Source organism: Moschus berezovskii, chromosome 4 (assembly GCF_049115385.1).
Source record: "Moschus berezovskii isolate FMDL1 chromosome 4, NW_MosBer_1.0, whole genome shotgun sequence".
In the NCBI taxonomy this organism is placed as follows: Eukaryota; Metazoa; Chordata; class Mammalia; order Artiodactyla; family Moschidae; genus Moschus; species Moschus berezovskii.
The window spans coordinates 19681140-19704121 of record NC_142463.1 but is presented as its reverse complement, the minus strand read 5'-3'; the positions used below and the strand labels follow the sequence as shown (position 1 = coordinate 19704121).

Genomic DNA, 22982 nt, shown 5'->3' with positions numbered 1-22982 from the left:
CTGTTAAAATATGCTGTCTGCTGCCCTCCTGGTTTTGGTCGTTTTTGTCTCTGGGTTAATACCCCTCGTTCCTTGAAGATTTTTGGCAGTTGGCTCACTAACACTACTCTCTACTTCTGTTGTAATTCTTAGCCACATAGATGATACTTCCAATATTCAAGCCTCTGAGTTCTTTGACCTCTTCTCTTTTAATAGTCTATCTTTTGTGTATGTGTGTGAATTTTTGGCTATGGCTTCTCTTCATTGCCGTGTGCGGGCTTTCTCTAGTTGTGATGAGTGGAGGCTGCTCTCTAGTTGCAGTGCACAGGCTTCACACTGTGATGGCTTATGTTGTTGTAGAGCATGCACTCTTGGGTTCTTGGGCTTCAGAAGTTGTGGTGCACGGGCTTAGGTGCTCTCAGGCATGTGGGGTCTTCCCCAACTCATGTCCCCTGCATTGGCATGTGGTTTCTTAACCACTGTACCACCAGGGAAGTACCAATAGTCTGTCTTATACATAACTTAGCCATGCAACCCCAAGGTCATACCCTGAACCCTTTCATTACCAATAACTGCTCCTTCTTTACAGTCATAATTTCAGGCAGCTCTAATTACCACCACCAACCTTACTAGAGTATTTTCTCTGTTATGCATATTCCAGTAATTCCTGGACCCACTAGGAATTTTGATCCTTTCACTTTTTCATTCTTGTGGTAGCCTCATTTTCCTCCTTATCCAGATTAGATTCCTTGGTACATCATTATAATCACTACCCTGCAAATATACTCAACTCCCTCTTTCCCTTATATTCACATAGCAAAACCTTAACCGTAGTAGTTCAGTCTGACTTTCTAATTACTCAGTGCTCACACTCACACAGTGAACATATTGGCGAGAAACACGACCATGATAACTGGTCTTATTTAAGTTCATGACCACTACTCTCAAGTGGGCCCATTGTACTGTCCATACATCAGCTACATTTCTCTAGTCCATGCTTCCTTTCACTCTTCTAAATTACTGTTCCATATTGTCTTTTCCTTAAAACTTTCTATACTTTCTTCCCTTCCTCACTTTCAGCCTAGAGCCTTGCTTCCTGTTCACTGAGAATATAGAAGCAATCAGAAGAGAATCTCCAAAACTCTGTCATCACATCTGCCTCTGTCTATGCCCATCTACTCTGTCTGCCTGTTCCCCTGTTTTTCTTTGTGCTTCTGTCTAAGTCAAAGCCCTCCATTTGTTCTTAAGAACCTATTCCTTCTCTTTTATCTAGGAATCACCCCAGGAATTATCTCCTGTCTCCTGCATCACAGATTTTTGTGTATTATTCCCAGGAGCATACCAGCACATTGTTTTATCCTTCACCTGAAACAAAACAAAAAAACATACTTGCTGACCCTACATGCCTCTCCTGTCCACCACCCTATTTCTCTGAGAGAGTAGAAATAAGTGGTAGAATTAAGAAAAATGCTCAAAAGAATGTTATATATTTATCTTCTCTGCCTCTTCTGCTCTTATTCTGCCTTGAATTCACTCTAGTCAGGCAGTCATCACTCCAGTACTAAAACAGTTCTTGTACTGGTCACTAACGCTAACCATTCCTAAATCTAGTTCTCAAGTCAGAATTTACTTGATCTAGCAATAGTATTAGGAGAAGGCAATGGCACCCCACTCCAGTACTCTTGCCTGGGAAATCCCATGGACGGAGGAGCCTGGTAGGCTACAGTCCATGGGGTCGCAAAGAGTCGGACACAACTGAGCGACTTCACTTTCACTTTTCCCTTTCATGCATTGGAGAAGGAAATGGCAACCCACTCCAGTGTTCTTCCCTGGAGAATCCCAGGGACAGAGGAGCCTGGTGGGCTGCTGTCTATAGGGGTCGCACAGAGTCGGACACGACTGAAGTGACTTAGCAGTAGCAGCAGCAACAGTATTTGTTACTGCTGGTCACTCTCTCTTTCAAACACCTTTTCCATCTTACTCCACGACACTGTTCTCTTGGTTCTCCTCTTCACTGGCCCCTCCTTCTCAGTCTCCTTTACTGTCTCCCCACCACTTCCCAACCTAAAATTCTAGAGTACCCAGGGCTCAGTCATCAAACCACTTCTCTTTCTGTATTTACTCCCCTGATAATTGCATTGTTTTAATAATCATCTATATACCAACAACATTCAAATTTATATCTCCAGCCCAAAATTTCCTCTCAACTCCAGACTTACATGTTTCACTACATTTTCGATATTGCCTCTTAGATATTAATAGACATCTTAGTAGGATTTCTTAACTCTCAAGCCCCACCCAAACCTGCTCCTCTTGTGTAGACTTCCCTGTCTCCCCATATGGCTGCTGCTGCTAAGTCGCTTCATTCGTGTCCAACTCTGCGTGACCCCATAGACGGCAGCCCACCAGGCTCCCCTGTCCCTGGGATTCTCCAGGCAAGAACACTGGAGTGGGTTGCCATTTCCTTCTCCAATGCATGAAAGTGAAAAGTGAAAGTGAAGTCGCTCAGTAGTGTCCGACCCTCAGCGACCCCATAGACTGTAGCCTTCCAGGCTCCTCCATCCATGGGACTCTCCAGGCAAGAGCACTGGAGTGGGTTGCCATTGCCTTAAAAACCTTAGAGTCATTCTTGATTCTTCTCTTTCTCTCTGAGATTTCCCAGATCTAATCCATGGGCAAATCCTATTACCTTTGCCTTTAGAACATATCTGAAGTTCATTTACTCTGGTCTCTACTGCATATTACTCTGAACAGATTACCATTATCTTTCACAAATTATTGCAGTGACTTCCTAAGTGCTTCTACCTTAAAGTCTGTTCTCTATGCTGCTGCCAGTTGTCAAATCAGATCATACACCTTCAACAACTCAAAGCCCTCTAGTGGCTTCTCATCTTTCCTCATGGCCTAGAAGGCTCTGCCCGTTCTGGTTCCCTAGTATCTCTCTGGCCTTCATCTCCTGTGACTTTCTGGCTTGCTCATTCCATTCTAGGAACACTGGCCTCTGCCCTGCCCTCAAACACTTCAAATATGTTCCCACCTCAGCTTAGCACTTGCTGTTCCTTTTGCCTAGAATGTGCTTTCCTTAGTTACGTCTAAGGCTTTCTATTTAGTTCCTTCAGGTCTCTGTTCAGATGTTACCTTATTAAAGCCCATGTGGCTCAGATGGTAAAGAATCTGCCTGCAATGCAGGAGACCCAGGTTCGATCCCTGGGTCAGGAAGATCCCCTGGAGAAGGAAATGGCAACCCACTCCAGTATTTTGTCGTTGTTCAGTCACTCAGTCGTGTCCGACTCTTAGCGACCCCATGGACTGCAGCATACCAGGCTTCCCTGTCCTTCACCATCTGGAGCTTGCTCCAACTCATGTGCATTGAGTTGGCATTGAATTGATGCCATCTGACCATCTTGTCCTCTGTTGTCCCCTTCTCCTTCTGCCTTCACTCTTTCCCAGCATCAAGGTCTTTTCTAATGAGTCAGCTCCTACACACCACCCTAAAGAATTGAGCTTATTTTGTCTGCTGTTTCCCTTATGCCCTTTTCCTAAAGAGAGATGGTTTGGTAGGACTCCATTGAGAAAACAATTTAATTACTCTTTTGTCAGCCTCAGGTTTTCTTATTGGAGAACAGGTTGTTGTAAGCCTGCAGATACTAGTGTGATAAAGATAACAGAGGACTTACCCTGGTGGCTCAGTGGTGAGGAATTCACCTGCCAATGCAGGGGACAGGTTCGATCCCTGATCCAGGAAGATCCCACATGCTGCAAAGCAACTAAGCCCATGCACCACAACTACTGAGCCTATTCTCTAGAGCCCAGGAGCCACAACTACTGAGCTGATGTGCTGTGACTACTGAAATGCGAGTGCCTAGAACCTGTGCTCCACAGTAAGAGAAGCCATCACAATGAGAAGCCTGCTCACCACAACTAGAGAGTACCCTCTGCTTGCCACAACTAGAGAAAAGCCCACACAGCAATGAAGATCCAGCACAGCCAAAAGAAAATGAATAAAAAAATTAAAGTATTTTAAAAATTAAAGATACCAGAATACACAGGACTGCAGCTCTTTTTCAGCTTTTATATCAGTGTGACAGAAGTACTTAGTCTGATATGGGTCATTCTGTAAAAGAAACTGGTTATGGGTTGACCAAGGATATTACCTCAATGCTTATCTTTTCCTTTGGCTTCTGTAGAAGCAGTTTGAATCCTTATAATTGAGCAGCTGAGCATCACTATCCCTCCTCTCGCTCATGTAGCTCTGGTCCTAGGAGAAGTTGGTCTTCAGTCATAGATCTGTGTAGAAAGGTTCTTCCCATAGAGGACAGGGACACACTAAAAGCCATCCAATAAAGAAGTAACACAGTGAACACCCAGACAAATGGCAGAGTAGCTGCTCTAACTGTACACTATTGTTCTGCCTGTCTTCGCATCCTGAAGAAGACACAGGAGTTAGATCTTCAGATTACCCATCACTGAACTGCTGCATTTATTTTTCCCTTCCCCAGATTCTTTATCCAGACCGAGACGGACAGTGTTCACTAGAGCCATTGAGGGCCGTGAGTTGCATTGGCAGGACAGCCACTTACAGCGAATCATCAGCAGTGATGTATATACAGCTCCTGCCTGCCAGCGGGAAAGTGAGAGGCTACTCTTTAATTCCCAAGGCCAGCCACTGTGGCTTGGTAAGTGTACTTATCCTGCTCTAAGAATTTCAGAGCCCAGTCTCACCTCATGTCAGGCCTGAATGAGCCATCTCCATAGGTACCAGCAACACAACTACCCTTTGGACAGTCTTCATCCAGATCTTTTGGGGCCTTGACTAGGGCCTCAGGGTATAGCCTGAGCCATTTGTATATGTTCTCAGCTGAAGTACAGTAATCTCAAATAGAGGTATTTCTATTGTTTCCTGAGTTTGGGGAGGGGAAAGGAGCTAATAAATCTGAAGGAGTACTAACAAAACCATTAGACATCAGTTCATAGACTCAGCAGTTACTGAGCAACATTAGAATCTACTTTGAAATTACATGTTTTGCTAAAAAGGCATGAACTTTGAAACTTAAATTGCTCTTTACTGGTAGCTCAGACTGTCTACATTTGTCACCAAGCTGTCTTTCTTTCCTCATTCCTTCCTTTATCATCACAGAATAAAGCTGTTCCACCATGAGTTTAAACTCTCCTCTGGCCTTCTGTGAGTCTATTCTTGACTGTGTTACAGAATGCATATTCCACACTACACACTTATAAAATAATATTCATTCTCTGAGTCTTAAAACAATAGCATACATTTTTATTATCATCTCCTAATTCCCTACCTTTGTCCCTCATCCCATATCTTTGTCTTTCACAAGAGCGTGCTGAATCTGGATGTGTGCCTGTCTCTCTCTTGAAAGTTTTTGGCCAAACTCACTGTAGGTCACTACCTGAAATTCCCACTCCTCTTCTCTGATCTAATACCTTTTAAAACATAAATCTAACAAGTGTGTGAAAAATACACACCCCATTATAAACAAAGATCCAGATCAAAACAACACTGAATTACCATGTTTCAGTTGTCAAATAGGCATTTTTTAAAATAAAGATAACTGGTTTTGGTGTAGGAGAGGCTACATTGGAGATAGTAATCTCATATCCTACTGGTAAGAATGTAAATACTTACTGCATTTCAACAACTCTTATCAAAAGCCTTTAAAATAAATTCATAGCCCTTGATCCAGGAATTCTACATCTAGGAATTTATCCTGAGCTATAATTAACTAAGAATGTGCATAAAGTTATGGGGTTTATTAGAGCATGAGCATATAATGTATAGATGAGAAAAATTAAAAACAGTATAACATCCAGTGATGGGGACTAATTGAGCCAATGGATAGTACACATATTTAGTGGAATGATATGTAATCATTTTTAATATTATGGAAGTATATTTAATGGTATGGAAAAATATTTACAATGAATTATTAAGTGGAAAACCTAATTATAAAACAATAATTAATACCCCATTTTTATTAATTAGGAAAGTCTAGACATACATATTTTTCATAAAAATATGAAATTAGAAATAATGGTTATCTCTGATTTTTATTTTCTATTGTATCTGTATTTTCTATAATTATTCCTATAATTTTTAATCCCTTCCCCATTTATAAGTGTTTGGTAGTCATCCATTATGCCTAAGGTAAATCCAAACATCTTAGAATGGCATTCAAAGCTCTTAACATTCCAGACTCCACCTTTCCAGGCTATCTCTAGCCACATAACCTAACTCTACACAGAACTATTTGCCATACTCTGAAGATGTTATCTAGAATACTTTTTATGCTTTTACTTACACGCCTTTATTTATATGTTCTCTTTGCAAGGAATGCCTGTTTCTGTTTTTCTACCTATTTAAAATATTACTTGCCCTACAAAGCAAATAGCTCAAATATTTTCTTTCTGTGTATATTTCTGTCTTGTCATTTCTTTTTAACTGTTTTATAATGATCTTTTTATGTATTATTTGTGAGCTCTTTGAGAACCGTGACCATTTCTTATACATTTTTGTAGTTGCTTTGCCCAGCATGCTACCTGGCACATAATAGGTTCTCAGGAAACAGGATTAATAAACAAGTGAGGCCTTTCCCTCTATAAAAGCAGTTTATTGCTGCATTAGGAGAAGGAAATGGCAACCCACTCCAGTGTTCTTGCCGGGAGAATCCCAGGGACGGGGGAGCCTGGTGGGCTTCCGTCTATGGGGTCGCACAGAGTCGGACATGACTGAAGTGACTTAGCAGCAGCAGCAGGTTCCTGAGGTTCGTGTTCAGAAAGAGGTATAACATTTTATTATCCTTGTTCTTTGCCCCTTTCTACACCAAACCACTACACTGAGGCTGCAGTGTATCTCCTTGGAGGTAGTACCTGTGACTTATTCAACTTTATATCCCTAAAAGATAAAATACAACTTCTGGTACACAATAGATGTCAGATCAAATTTGAGGACCTGAACTGAATACAGTCTCCCTTTGTCAAACACAAATTTTCCTGATTTGAAAATTTAACTCAATCAAAATATCTTCTTCTCATCTGATAGAGCATGTGCCTACAGCCTGTGCTCGGGTTGATGCCCTGCGTTCCCATGGTTACCCAAAAGAGGCCCTCAGACTCACAGTGGCCATTATCAATACTCTCAGGTTGCAGCAGCAGCGGCAGCTGGAAATCTACAAGCATCAGAAGAAAGGTATAGTGATCAGGAGCCATCTCAACTGCTTAGGCTGATGGGGTTCTCAGGGACTACAAGGCCCAGGACTTAATTTTCATTCAGTTTCCTGGTGTGGCAGGGGCTAGGGGATTCCAGGTCATTCTACCTTCTGTATGGAATCCCTCTCTTTACCTCTATAAATCTCAGTTTTCTTATCTGTAAAATGGTTATAATAATGCTGGCCTGCCTGTCGCACAGGACAGTTAGATCCACTAACTGTCTGGTATGAGAAGACCCTTTTTATTTTATTTTATTTTATTTTATTATTTTAGGTAATTATTTTTTATTGGAGGCAGATTATTTTACAATATTATATTGGTTGGTTTTGCCATACATTGATATGAATTTGCCCCGGGTTTACATAAGTTCCCCCTCCTGAACCCCCCTCCCACCTCCCTCCTCCCTTTATCCTCCCTCTGGGTCATCCCCGCATGCCAGCCCCGAGCATCCTATAACATGCATTGACCCTGAACTAGTGATTCGTTTTACATATGACAACATACGTGTTTCAATGCCATTCTCCCAAATCATCCCACCCTCACCCAGAAGACCCTTTTTAAACTGTAAAGCTGTAAAGCTGTGTCTACATACGTGTGCTACCGGCAGGCAACCCAAATGCATACCACATGGCCTCATAGTGGCTGATGAGCTGGTGACCAGTCTCCTCAACCCAAGGCAAGCTTTACTTTGAGTCTCAGGGCCACTGCCTGAAGGAGACTAATGAGGAGACTTATGAAGAGACCAAGCAGGGACAGAGAGCAGTGTGTCTCTATCCCTCTCAAAAACTTTGACCTGCTTATTTCCAGAACTGTTGCAGAGGGGAACCACAACCATCACAAACCTAGAAGGCTGGGTGGGCCACCCCCTGGATCCAATTGGCTGCCTGTTTCTCACCTTGACTGAGGCCTGCCGCCTGAATGATGATGGCTATCTGGAAGTGTCAGGTACAGGGGTCAGCCTGAGGGAAGCCCAGACTACCCTTCGGAGCCCTCTTCTTTTCCGTGACAGAGTCTGTTTTACCCCTCTTGTTCTCTGATCTAAACTGGACCTCCCCTGAGTGGTTTCCTTGGGATTACTCCTTTCTTATCTTCCTTCCCCACTCTTTGGACTGGCTCTGCCCATTTTACCTTGCCAGCCTCAGCTTTCCTTTGCTCCTGTCACTTCCCTATCTTGTGAATGTCTTAAGAGTAACCCAAAGGAAACAAAAAGGGCCAGAGGGATTTGAGAAGTCAGAGGCCAGGTCCTCAGAACAGTTTGGAAGTGTAAAAGAACTTGCATCAGCAGTGTGTGTATCCCTTGCAATTACATAATACTCTCATGTTTTCCCTTGAACATTCTCCCTGGTGGTGGTTTTGTACTAATTTTACAAAAGAGAAATAAAAGGGAGGTAATTTAGTAGAGTCTCAAATTAACAGGATCACTGTATTGTAAACATGCATATATTAAGGTATTTAGCACACTGCCGTAAAATTTGTTTACAAGTGTCTCTACTAGCCTTTCAAGTTCCTGAAAACAGCAGTTAGGGCAATAACTCTCTTTTAATAGTCTCCCTTAAACATTTACCAGATGGATAATGGGAAAAAGGAAAGAAATTAAGACTCTGGCTTTTAGATCTGTGCTCTCCTCCTGAAACTTAGAACCCAAAGGTGGAGCATAAAAAGTAACAATAACGTTAAAGTTGCAAATATCACAAAAGTAATAGTTTAACTGGATGGATTCAGATATCTCTGGGTAGAGATACAAGAGGGGGCTTCAATACGAGACAGGGCTACTGTATCTTCCCTCTTATCCCCTGAAAAAGGAATCATCATCCTTGGTCTCTTTCATCTGCACAATGACACTTACATCTTGAGAACCTGAGGTTGTACTTGGGATTTATTCACCACAGACATTTAGCTCCTTACACATACCGGACAATGGAGATACCTAAGGCAAAATGATGAAGTCTCTTTCCTATAAGGTTCTTACATTCTAATGAAGAGACAGACAGAAAAATAGATCATTGTAGTATTACATAACATTCTAGCAGAAGACTAATATGACTGTATTTTTTTCCAGCTGGCCTAGCCAGTTCATATTTTCAGTTCAGTTCAGTCCCTCAGTCGTGTAGGAAGGAGTTAATATTTAGAACCATGTATAACATTTTTTAGTATATTATTATTTTTTATTTTCAGTATATTACTCTTCTGGGTTTTTATTTAGCTTCTTTGTGTTATTGACCAAGCTGTATCCCAAAGTGTGCGTTGGTGAGAGAGGCACAAAAATCCATAGGGCCTGACCTAACAAATCTGGTGCCCTGTTGTCCTCAGATATGAATGAAAGCAGACCCCCTGTGTACCAGCATGTGCCTGTGGCTGCAGGCTGCCCAAACAGCAGTGAGTCCTACCTGTCATTGGCCATGGAAGTTGCTCTGATGGGGATGGGTCAACAGAGGGTGATGCCTGAAGGCCTCTACGCACAGGACAAGGTGTGCCGTAATGAGGAGCAACTCCTGAGTCGACTCCAGGAGCTGCAACTGGACGATGAGCTAGTGCAAACACTGCAGAAACAGTGCATCTTACTACTAGAAGGTAAGCAGAGAAGGGACTATTGGCACAGAGTCTTAGGCATTTGACTCTAGGTTCCCCTCTCTAATAGAGCACAGGTACAACAACACTTCTGACTTTAAAGTGTAATGAAGGTTCCCATGACTAGCAAACACTTGTGGGATCCTGGAGCTCAAGTTCAGGTAGGCAAATAAAAGCATACAGATAAACAACTGGCTGGTTTATCTCCTTCCTGCAGGAGGCCCCTTCAGCGGTCTGGGAGAAGTCATCCACCGAGAGAGTGTTCCCATGCACACTTTTGCCAAGTATTTGTTCTCAGCTCTGCTGCCTCATGATCCAGACCTGTCCTATAAATTAGCCTTACGTGCCATGAGGTGGGTAGCCTTTTCCCAGCCCAGATGCCTCCACCAAAGCAGAAGTCTCTTTGTTTGTCTCACTTTCTTTTCTTTTCCTCTTTCTGTGTTCTATTGGACCTGCCATTGGCCTGCCCTAAAATGGTTCTGATATTTTCATATGATCTAGGATTCCTAGCTAGTGACATACTTGTTCCCTGGCAGCACTCTCAGTGAGTTGAAGAAGCCTCTGAGATTTTAAGATACAGAATATCCAAGGCCTGAGTCTCTTTGTTCCTGGGCCAGTTTGGCAGCTTCACAAAGGGTTTGAGCCCTTCCATATCTAACTGAGAAATGATTCCCGGGCATAGGTCACCAAGTATATCTGGGGAAGTAGAAGTAAGTCTTTCTATATCAAGACTTGAGAACAATGAACAATGGGCATCCTGTCTCCAAACAAGAGTAGAATCCTTGGTTCAGGAAGGTAGTCCTCTAGGATGCAGCAGACCATACAGAAGAATTTAAGTTAGACTGTAACGCTGAGCGAACTCCTCAGCTTGACCAAAAAGGACTGCTGAAGATTACTTGGCATATATTTCTTCTACTTTAACAAATAATCTTATGACTTTTGAACTGTTTTCAGTAAGAACTGTTCAGCTTGAGTTCTTCCAAGTGCCCAGACACTCACCTCATATAAAGTACAGTTCTCATAGGTTTTAAAACCTTTGAGGTTCCTCATTAACCCTTTCCTTCCCAGTTCCTCCCCAGCAAAGAACAAGCTTCTCTAAGGTGGCTCAGAATGTCAGGGGTCTGGGTGGTAGCTGATGACTCTCCCTGGGTCTTCTAGGTTACCTGTTCTAGAAAACTCAACTTCTGCAGGCGACACTTCCCACCCTCACCATATGGTATCTGTGGTGCCCAGCCGTTACCCTCGCTGGTTCACGCTTGGACACTTGGAATCACAGCAGTGTGAACTGGCCTCCACCATGCTGACTGCTGCCAAAGGTGAGCATAGATAGATGTAAGGCTCCAGCACCCCCAGTATGCCTGCCTGGTCATGACCTACCAAAGGCTTAGCCTGAGTCTCCTGAAGAAGAGAAGCTATTCGACTTCCCTTAAACACTTAGAGTGGTAGGGATCCTCAATTTGATTACCGCCTATTACAGTAAACACCTGAGTCCAAGTCAGAGTTTTGCCCTAGTTACTAATTGTAGGACTCTGAGAACAGAGAATAGATCATTTTTAAGGTAACTTCTAAATCTAACCTTCCATATGATAAAGTCATTTTATATTTCTAAGCCTCTGGTTTAAAAATCTATAAAATGGGGATCATTGTCAATGACCTGTCAGCTTCCCAGGACCACTGGAAGATCCAGTGAAGTGATGGAGCTCCAAATCTCAGATACGAGAGTTTATGATTTTTCTAGGGCCCCTGGTCAAAAAATAAGACAGTCCAGAGTGACTCAGGTTTTTAAGCTCACATCCTCCATGTTAGCTATGTAGATCTCATCACAAAGAGAAGTGAAAATAAGCCCCAGAGAAGTTATAATAAAATATTAGCTGCCATGGACTGTGAGTATTTTTCCAATACCAGGAAATTACATGGGTTTTTTAAAGCACTTTTTTTAATTTAAAATAACTTTATGTTGTGTCTTCTTATAGTAAAAAGAATGTATGCTCATTGTAGAAAAGGTAAAAGATACAGATAAATCCATATAAAAATGACTTTAAAAAAACAGTAAAAAAATTGAACAAATATGATCAGGCAGTTTACAGAAAAGAAGGTACAAATGACTTTTAAACAATTTAAAATGCCTTGAGAAATACAAATTAAAATTACTCTGAGATAACATTTTTCATAAATCTTATTGGCAGAAATAATAAATTTTACAATAGACATCCATATGGGAAGTGGGGGTGGCAGTGGCCTGTCATGGTGTGTCAGATTCCAAGCAGGATAAGGATGACACAGATCCAAGATGCTTACTGAAACTCAAGCATAAGAAACATGAAGAAAATTATACCAAGGCACATTATAATCAAATTGCTTAAAACCAGTGATTAAAGAGAAAAATGTTACTTAAAAGCAACTGCAGGGAAAAAAATACACACTATACTAAGGATAAACGATAAGTATGAGAGCAGGTTTCTCATTAGAAGCAGTATAAACCAGAAGACAGTGGAGAAAAATCTTTAAATTACTCTTTAAAAAAAAATTGACCTAGAATTCTATACCAGTGAAAATATCGTTAAAAAAAAAAAAGGTAAAAGGAATTTCCCGGCAGTCCTGTGGTTAGGACTCCACACTTCCACTGCAGGTAGCATGGGTTTAATACCTGGTCGAAGAACTAAGATCCCACATGCCATGTGGCATGGCTGATAAAATAAAATGATGTTTAAAAAAAAGCTGAAATAGGATGGGGAGGGAAGTGGGAGGAGGGTTCAGGATGGGGGACACATGTGCACCCATGGCTGATTCATGTCAATGTATGGCAAAAAACACTACAATATTGTAAAGTAATTAGCCTCCAATTAAAATAAATAAATAAATAAATTTTTTAAAAGCTGGAATAAAAATGTTTTCCAGACACCCACAGTTGAATTAGAAATCAATAATAAAAATCCACTGAAGTTTTAGAAATTAAACTATACGCTTCCATGTAACTCACTGAACAAAGGGAGAAAAACACAAAAAAATAATAATAGAAAATATTTTAAACTGAATGAAAAAGTACAACATTTAAAAATTTGTGGATTAGAGCTAAAGCTTTACTTCGAAGGAAAGTTTTAGCACTTAATACCTATGGCTGAAAAGAAGAAAGGTTTCAAATCGACAAGCTCAGATTCTAACATAAGAACCCAGAGAAGAAGAGCAAATGAAACCTAAAATAAGTAAAAGAGAAAATAATACAGATCAGAGCATAAATCAAATAAAATTTAGAAAAACAGAAAATCAATGAAACAAAAAGACGTTTCTTTGAAAAGATATATAAAATTGAAATCTTTGTCCAGACTGATCAAGAAAAAAGGAGAAGACAAAGTAGCAATTTTAAGAATGGCAAAAGTGACATCACAACAAATTCTAAAGACAACTTTATGCTAATAAATTCAACAATATAAATGAAATAGACTGATTCTTTGATGGATACAAACTACCAAAGCTGACTCAAGAATAAATAAGAATTAGGTAGGCATATACCCAAAAGAATTGAAAACATGGACTTAAACAGATATTTGTACACCAATATTAATAGTGGCATTATTCACAATTGCCAAAAGTTGTAAATAACTCAAGTATCTGTCAGCAGATGAATGGACAAACAAACTGTATTATATACGTACAATGGAATATTATTTAGCCATAAAAAGGAATGAAATTCTAATACATGCTACAACATGGATGAGCCTTGAAAACATTAATTTAAATAAACCAGAAACAAAAAGACAAAATATTGCTTGATTCCATTTATATGAGGTACCTAGAATAGCCACAGTGAAAAAATAGCAGTAGATACTAAGATAATGGTTGAATTTGATGAGGAACAGGATATTTACAGTAAGTCCCCTACATATGAACGTGTTCCATTCCAAGAACACATTCATAAGTCGAATTTGTTCATAAGTCCAACAAAGTTAGCCTAGGTACCCAACTAACACAACTGTTATATAGTACTGTACTGTAATAGATTTATACTTTTCATACAATAGTACCTAAGAAAACAAAAAACATTTTTAATCTTACAGTACAATACCTTAAAAAGTACAGTAGTACATACAGTTCAGCAGCTGGCATATAGGGGCTGGCATCAAGTGAACCAGCAAGAAGAGTATTAACTGGAGGTAGGAGAGGAGATAGGAGATGGTAGAGCTGAAGAATGATCAGCAGTGGGAGACAGAAGACAAGCAGAAATTTCACTCATACCTGATGTTTATGGAATGCACGTTCATATCTTTTGACAGTTCAAACTTGAAGGTTCGTGTGGGGGGGACTTACTATACATACTACTGTACATAATATCTCTCCACAAAGTACTAATATTTATCAGTCATAAAAGGAAGAAGTATAATTACCATAGAGTAGGTAAACCTGGCAGATACCATTTTAATAATGTGGCCACAATATCATAAATTTATAGAGCTAGCATGTAGACTAGAGGAAAAACTTGTAGAGCAGAAAGTAGAATAGAGAGGGTAGGGAAAGAAGTTACTATATAATGAGTATAGAGTTTCAGATGAAAAAGTTCTGGAACTGGATAGTGGTGATGTTTGCACAACAACATGAATGTATTTAATGTCACTGAATTGTACCCTTAGATGCTCAAAATGGTAAATTTATGTATATTTTACCACAGTAAAAAGAAAAGAATAAATAGAAATGAAGTTCAGAGAAATTGAATTAGTAGTTAAAAATCTTTCCACAAAGAAACTCCAGGGCTAAATGGCTTCACTGGTAAATTCTACCAAACATTTAAGGAAAACATAACAATTCTATATAAACTCTTGCAGAAAATTGAAGAGGAGGAAATACTGCCCAACTCAGTGTGTGAAATCATCATTATCCAGATACCTAAACCAGGCTATTTTGCCAAAAGCTTTAGCTTTGTTTCAGGTTCAAAGAATTCATTAACAAAAGAAACCCCTCGTTACACACAAATAAACAATTTCAGTATTTAACAGAGGATTACTTAATTTCAATTATACAATCATTAACAGAAAAGAGAAGTAGAAACAATAGAGAAGCGTAACACCACATACACCACCAAATTGGGCTGACCAAAACCCAAACCTGAACAGCATGCTGGGAAGTCCCAAGTAACGGCAGTCCAGAGTCCCAGTTGGGAAAAGGTCCCGGGCAGTGTCCACTCCACAGGTAAGACTTCAAATCGCAGTTTGGGGGGTTCCTATTTATACTCACAGGCTGAAAACTGATAACATCAGTTTGTGTGCAAAAAATGCAACTCTGGTTTTACTTTAAATGTTTTACAGTGCTGTTGTTTTATCTTGTGAGTCTTAGGATTTGGGCTTTCCTGGTGGCTCAAACGTCTGCGCCGCCAGGGCCAGCGTCTCTCGCGTCTGCGCCATCAGGGCCCCACTAGACCATTCAGATATGACCTAAATCAAATCCCTTATGATTATACAGTGGAAGAGAGAAATAGATTTAAGGGACTAGATCTGATAGATAGAATGCCTGATGAACTCTGGATGGAGGTTCGTGACATTGTACAGGAGACAGGGACCAAGACCATCCCCATGGAAAAGAGATGCAAAAAAGCAAAATGGCTGTCTGAGGAGGCCTTACAAATAGCTGTGAAAAGAAGAGAAGCGAAAAGCAAAGGAGAAAACGAAAGATATAAGCATCTGAATGCAGAGTTCCAAAGAATAGCAAGGAGAGATAAGAAAGCCTTCCTCAGTGATCAATGCAAAGAAATAGAGGAAAACAACAGAATAGGAAAAACAAGAGATCTCTTCAAGAAAATTAGAAATTCCATGGGAATATTTCATGCAAAGATGGGCTCAATAAAGGACAGAAATGGTATGGACCTAATAGAAGCAGAAGATATTAAGAAGAGGTGGCAAGGATACACAGAAGAACTGTACAAAAAAGATCTTCACGACCAGGATAGTCACGATAATGTGATCACTGACCTAGAGCCAGACATCTTGGAATGGGAAGTCAAGTGGGCCTTAGAAAGCATCACTACAAACAAAGCTAGTGGAGGTGATGGAATTCCAGTTGAGCTATTTCAAATCTTGAAAGATGATGCTGTGAAAGTGCTGCACTCAATATGCCAGCAAATTTGGAAAACTCAGCAGTGGCCACAGGACTGGAAAAGGTCAGTCTTCATTCCAATCCCAAAGAAAGGCAATGCCAAAGAATACTCAAACTACCACACAATTGCACTCATCTCACACGCTAGTAAAGTCATGCTCAAAATTCTCCAAGCCAGGCTTCAGCAATATGTGAACCGTGAACTCCCAGATGTTCAAGCAGGTTTTAGAAAAGGCAGAGGCACCAGAGATCAAATTGCCAACATCCGCTGGATCATGGAGAAAGCAAGAGAGTTCCAGAAAAACATCTATTTCTGCTTCATTGACTATGCCAAAGCCTTTGACTGTGTGGATCACAATAAACTGTGGAAAATTCTGAAATAGATGGGAATCCCAGACCACCTGACCTGCCTCTTGAGAAACCTGTATGCAGGTCAGGAAGCAACAGTCAGAACTGGACATGGAACAACAGACTGGTTCCAAATAGGCAAAGGAGTACGTCAAGGCTGTATATTGTCACCTTGCTTATTTAACTTATATGCAGAGTACATCATGAGGAACGCTGGGCTGGAAGAAGCACAAGCTGGAATCAAGATTGCTGGGAGAAATATCAATAACCTCAGATATGCAGATGACACTACCCTTATGGCAGAAAGTGAAGAGGAACTAAAAAGCCTCTTGATGAAGGTGAAAGAGGAGAGTGAAAAGGTTGGCTTGAAGCTCAACATTCAGAAAACAAAGATCATGGCATCTGGTCCCATCACTTCATGGGAAATAGATGGAAAAACAGTGGAAACAGTGTCAGACTTTATTTTTTGGGGCTCCAAAATCACTGCAGATGCTGACTGCAGCCATGAAATTAAAATATGCTTGCTCCTTGGAAGGAAAGTTATGACCAACCTTGATAGTATATTAAAAAGCACAGACATTACTTTGCCAACCAAGATCCGTCTAGTCAAGGGTATGGTTTTTCCCGTGGTCATGTATGGATGTGAGAGTTGGACTGTGAAGAAAGCTGATTGCCGAAGAATTGATGCTTTTGAACTGTGGTGTTGGAGAAGACTCTTGAGAGTCCCTTGGACTGCAAGGAGATCCAACCAGTCCATTCTAAAGGAGATCAATCCTGGGTGTTCATTGGAGGGACTGATGCTGAAGCTGAAACTCCAATACTTTGGCCACCTCATGCGACGAGTTGACTCACTGGAAAAGACTCTGATGCTGGGAAAGGTTGGGGGCGGGAGGAGAAGGGGATGACTGAGAATGAGATGTCTGGATGGCATCACCGACTCTGTGGACATGAGTTTGAGTGAACTCCAGGAGTTGGTGATGGACAGGGAGGCCTGGCGTGCTGTGATTCATGGGGTCGTGGAGAGTCGGACACGACTGAGCGACTGAACTGAACTGATCTGGTGGCTCAAACGATAAATCATCTGCCTGTAATGCAGGAGATCCAGGTTCGATCCCTGGGTTGGGAAATTCCCCTGGGGAAGGAAATGGCAGCCTGCTCCAGTATTCTTGCCTGAAGAATTCCATGGACAGGAACCTGGCGAGCTTTAGTCCATGGAGTCGCAAAGAGCCGGACATGACTAAATGACTAACACTTTCACTTTCACTTGGGCACAGTTGGCCAGACTTCCAGGTTCTCAAGAGTTTCTGGACCCAATGCCTTTCTTTTCTAAAGTGCTGCCTGACTTGCTGTGCTTGCAGGCAGGCACAGAATCTGGGCAGTGTCCAGATTGGTCAGAAGAAAAGTCAGGGGCCTGCTCTGCTGCTTCTGAAGCCTGATCAAGACTTCCTCTGTTTTAATTTCCCAAACACAGACAAAAACTGTAAAAAAGAAAACTCAGGGAATTCCCTGGCAGTCCAGTGGTTAGGACATTGTGCTTCCACTGCAGGGTATATAGGTTCAGTCCCTGGTTGCGTAACTAAATCCCACATGCCACACTGCACAGCCAAAAACAAAAACTCAGAATAAAACTCTCATGAGCACATAGGTGCAAAAACTCTTATTAAACTGTAAGAGATTGAATACAAATAATATATTTTAAAAATGATAATACATCATAATAAGTAGGGTTTACTTCCAAGAATGCAAAGTTGGTTTAAAACACTCAAAAATCAATCACTGTATTTCACCGTACTAATAGAGTAAAAAGAATACCCATATGATCATCTCAGTAATATGGAAAATTCACCTAGTAAAATCCAACATTTATTCCTACTAAAAATATTAAAATTCTCAACAAACTAGGAATAGAAGGGAATTTCCCACATGATAAAGGGCATCTCTCTTACAACTGCCTTTATACTTAATAGTAAAAGATTGAATGTTTTCTTCCTAACATCAAGAACAAGGGACTTTCCTGGCTATATAGTGCTTAAGACTCTGAGCTTCCACTTCAAAAGGTTCAATCCCTGGTTGGGGAACTAAGATCCCACATGCCACCTGGTGGGGCAAAAAAAATAAAATGTTAAAATTTTTTAGAAAAGAACAAGGCAAAGCTGTTTACTTTCACCTCTTCTATTTTAGCCAGTACAATAAGACACTTAACAGAACTAAACAATACTCAGATTAGAAAGGAAGAAGCAAAACTCTGATGATATGATTGTCTATGTAGAAAATCCTATGGAACCTACAAAAAACTTTTAGAACTAATAATAAGTTTAATAATGTTTTAGGATATAAGATTAATATACAAAAATCAATAGTATTTCAATATACCAGCAATGAACAGTCAGAAGTTGAAATTTTTTAAGTTATCATTATAATAACATCTTGAAGTTCAAAAGGGAAGGGATATATGTATACCTATGGCTGATTCATGTTGATGTTTGACAGAAACCAACAAAATTCTGTAAAGCAATTATCTTTCAATTAAAAAAATAAATAAATTTTTAAAAATTAAAAAATAAAACAATAAGAGAAAGGCTAAAATTTTAAAAACAAAAGTTGTGATAAGACTGGCAAGGATGTAGAGCAACTGAAGCTCTCATACACTGCAGGTTGGAACATAAGTTATACAAGCACTTTGGTAAACCATTTGTCAATTTCTTAAAAAGTTAAATAGACACCTGCACACATGATCCTGCCATTCCACTCATAGGTATTAACCAAAGGAAATGAAAGCATATATCCATTCAAAGAATTCACCATGAATGTCATAACAGCTTTATTTTTAACCCCAAACTGGAAATGATCCATATATCCATGAGTAGATTGAATGGATAAACACTGTGAAACAACCATACAGTGGAATACTACTCAGTAATGAAAAGGAACAAACTACTGATACATACTACACAGTGGAAGAATCAAAATAATTATGCTAAGTAAAAGAAGCCAGACTAAAGGAAAAATGGTGCATATGTATTATTCCATTTAAATAAAATTCTAGCAGTGCCACACCACGGTAACAGAAAAATCAGCAGTTTCCTGGGAGTGGGATCTGGTCTAGGCTAGGATGGAAGGGAAGAAAGGATTAGCAAGGGTCACAAGGTAACTTCGGGGCAGTGGATATATCGTGAGTAATGGGTTAAGTCAAAATCATGTATTACTTAACAGGAGGCAATAAAAATTCAGTATCACTTCTCTTACATTACACCAAAAATGCAAACCTGCATCTAATCATGAGGAAACATCAGTCATATCCAAACTGAAGGTCATTCTGCAAGATAATTAGTCTAATCTGCAAAAATGTCAAGGCCATGAGTGTCAAGGGAAGACTCAGGAATTTTTCCAAATTGTCAAAGGCTGAAGAGACATGACAAACCTAACACATGATCTTGTATAAAATCTTTACACATGTTTATAAAAGATCACATGTTGCATTTAGTTTGTCATATCTTCTTAGGTGCTAGTAATATATCAATATAAATTTCCTGATCTTGGTTATGTTGCAGGTAAGTAGAAGAGTGTCCTTGTTTGCCAGGAATAGACTGCAGAGCTCAGGAATGAGTTCAGGGTATCAAATCAGTTACATTCAAGTGGTTTGGGGTGAGGGCATGGAGAAAAGATGATGCTTGAAGTACTATTGCAACTTCTCTTTGAGTTTGAAATTATTTCAAAATAAAAGGAAACATTTTGATAAAACATTGTGTTTGCAAAGGTGTAGAGTAGGAATGTAGATTGGTAATCCTTTGTGTAGGGCAATTTGGCCCTATACAATATCTATCAAATGTCTATCATAATTACAATGTATATATCCTTTGACCCAGCTGTTTCACTTCAAGGATTTTATTTTACAAATATATTTGTGAAATGATGTTTGTACAAAGTTATTCACTACAACCTTGTTTGCAATTGCAAAATATTTGAAACATTCTAAATAGCCATCAATAGGAGACTGATTAAATATATTACTTTAGCCCTAAATCTTATATGGAATTTCAAAATCTGAAAAGCTTTGAAAATCCACACTTTTTTCTAAGTTGAAAGCAAAACCTGGCCTCAGCTGACAGGAGGCATTAGTTGTTTCTCAACACTCTTACCAGTCACAGACATCTCTGCTATTCACTAATAAAATGTTTGCCTTTTTTTTCAAAGATGGTTGTTATTTTGTCAGTTTGAGTTTAATTATTCTGTAAAAATGTCCAGAAAATTGAAGATATTCCTGTGGATAAAAATCAGTAGAAAAGGAACTATCTGACATCAATAGCACAGAAAATAGAGTTAGTGCAAAATTCGATCAGGTGTTTCTATAAGACATCTTACTAAAGAGCAAAGTGTGGGAATTAACACCACATATGACTTGAACTGGGCTTCCTGGATGGCTCAGTGGTTAAAAAAAACCACTTGCCAATGCAGGAGACACAGGTTCAATCCCTGGGTTGGGAAGATCCCCTGAAGAAGGAAATGGAAACCTACTCTAGTATTCTTGCCTGGGAAATCCCATGAACAGAGGAGCCTGGTGGGCTACAGTCCATGGGGTCGCAAAGAGCTGGATACGACTGAGCTCAATACAGCAGCAGCATGACTTGAAGTAATAGAAAGACAAAGTGTTGAAGTTTTATAGGGACAAGGACCAGAACTAAAGAAGAACAGAAAATTTTCTGAGGACAAAAAATGAAGATATTGACATTACCATGATTGAATGGATTCGACAATGAAACAGTATGAATATGCCACTGATTGGTTTGTTGTTCATGAAACAAGCTAGATAATTCCACGAAGGACTGAAGCTTTACAGTGAGTATAGGATATCAGAAGATTGGCTGCAGGAATTTCAGAAGCATTGCAGTATAAAATATCTATACAAATATGATGAAAAAACTTCTTTTCATGAAGTTGATGAAAATTATATTGACAATTTGTTATGGTAATTTTTAATGAAAACTTTAGTCTTGAACAAGAAATAGCTCTGTTATGTTTTCTTTAAAAAAAAATTAACAGTGATTGATGAGCAAACAAGAGATTTTAAGGACTCTAAACACAGGGTGAAAGTTCTGGGATGTGCCAGATAAAGCTAGAAAAAGTCAACATCCATAATGTTTCAAAAGTTATTCAGAGAATTCCCTAGCAGTCCAGTGGTTAGGACTCTGTGCTTTCACTACCATGGACCTAGGTTCGATCTCTGGTCAGGGAACTATTATCCTGCAAGCTGTGCAGTAAAACCAAAAAAGAAGAGTTGTTCACAATTTATTTGTTAGTATGTAAACAAAAAACATGAATAATCAAAGAGATCATTTCTATCAGGCTTAATAATCTTTACCAATGACATGAACTGATAGCACTGGAAGCTGGAATGGAAGAAAACTGTATACTCGTTCCTAGACCACTATTCCACACACACACCTCATGAACTTCTTGTAACCAAGAAATTTTACTCCCAATGAAGAACAAATATAAATATTTATTTATTTTCATACTGTTTTCTTGAAACAGGTAACTCCCAAGTCTTCCTAAAAGAGTTATTGTAGAAACTTGAGCAAGTATACCTTAATTATGCTATTTACACAGGTGCTGATACTTGGAACAATTGATAAATATTTTGCAGAGACTTTCACTTTGAAAGTTCACTTGTATATAAAGACAGTGAAGGGTTTTGCATCACTAATGTATTCTCATTACTTAACATTAAAAGTTAATAGGCTAAAAGTCTAAATAAGTCAGAACCTTGCTACTCAGTGTATGATCAGTGGATAAGCAGCATCAGCATGACCTGGAAACTTGTTAGAAATGCAGATTCTGAATCTGAATCTCTGTGAATATAGCCCAAGAATCATATGCTTTAACAAATTCTTCAGATGATGTTTAACCTACTAAGATTGTAGAAGTGTTGAGTTAGAACAAGCTGGCATCAAAAAATATATAGACTATTTTAAGTTATATACCTATTGTACATTCCTTGCAAGATAGAAGAATTGTTAAAATAGTGTTATCCCAAGTAAGCATGAGGCTAGGAATAATGACAATTATGAGATGTAACAGATGAAAAAAAATATCCATAGACAGTATGGGGGAAATGTATGAGCAGTTAATTGGCCTTGAATAACATGCATTTATCAGTGAAAAAGGATTATAGCTGCTTACTTAATTGAAAAAGACTGCTTATATAGAAATCTGTATTAATCAGACACATTATCCTATTAGTACTCCTTTTTTAGGGTCATCTATTGTAGTTGTTTCATCATTAAAAAATCTCTTTCCAGGCCCATCATTAAATTTCCAACTCTGATCTTTGGTGACAGTAATAGCAATGCAGATGAAGCCTTTTGTCCAAAATCCTCAAGAAACCAGACAGAAGAAGTATTTACTTATGCATATGTTTAGAAGCGTAGCTTGGTTAGAGGTTTTATTGAGTATTTTCCTTAGAAGTAAAGAGTCCCAAGTATTTAGTCTATATCACACTATTTCATCCATCAGTTTATTACTATATCAAAAAAATACATTACTAACTTTGCTATTTATCCTACCTAGCATGAATATTCATGCTTTCACTGAACAAATAATAATGTGTTTAATTACAGGATGCTGCCCCAGACCCAGTGTGAGTATTACATATAATATATGCACAAATTATCTTTATATAATAAGTTCCAAATGTATTCATAACCTAAGGGTTTTAAAGAAGCAGTTGTGGACCTGTACATCCATAAATGGGATATTATGCAGTCATGTAAAAGAAC

The 22982-nt window shown here is 39.3% G+C and overlaps 1 protein-coding gene across 1 annotated transcript in view; it reads left to right on the top strand.

Annotated features, from left to right (window-relative positions):
- Positions 1 to 22982, top strand: part of ZSWIM5 (zinc finger SWIM-type containing 5) — a 178835-nt gene that overhangs the window by 140173 nt on the left and 15680 nt on the right. The window contains exons 6-11 of the mRNA XM_055402895.2: positions 4479 to 4655; positions 7043 to 7189; positions 8017 to 8154; positions 9520 to 9780; positions 9995 to 10130; positions 10936 to 11093. Of these exons, the coding sequence (XP_055258870.2) occupies positions 4479 to 4655; positions 7043 to 7189; positions 8017 to 8154; positions 9520 to 9780; positions 9995 to 10130; positions 10936 to 11093 (1017 nt within the window). The remainder of the gene's footprint in view (positions 1 to 4478; positions 4656 to 7042; positions 7190 to 8016; positions 8155 to 9519; positions 9781 to 9994; positions 10131 to 10935; positions 11094 to 22982) is intronic.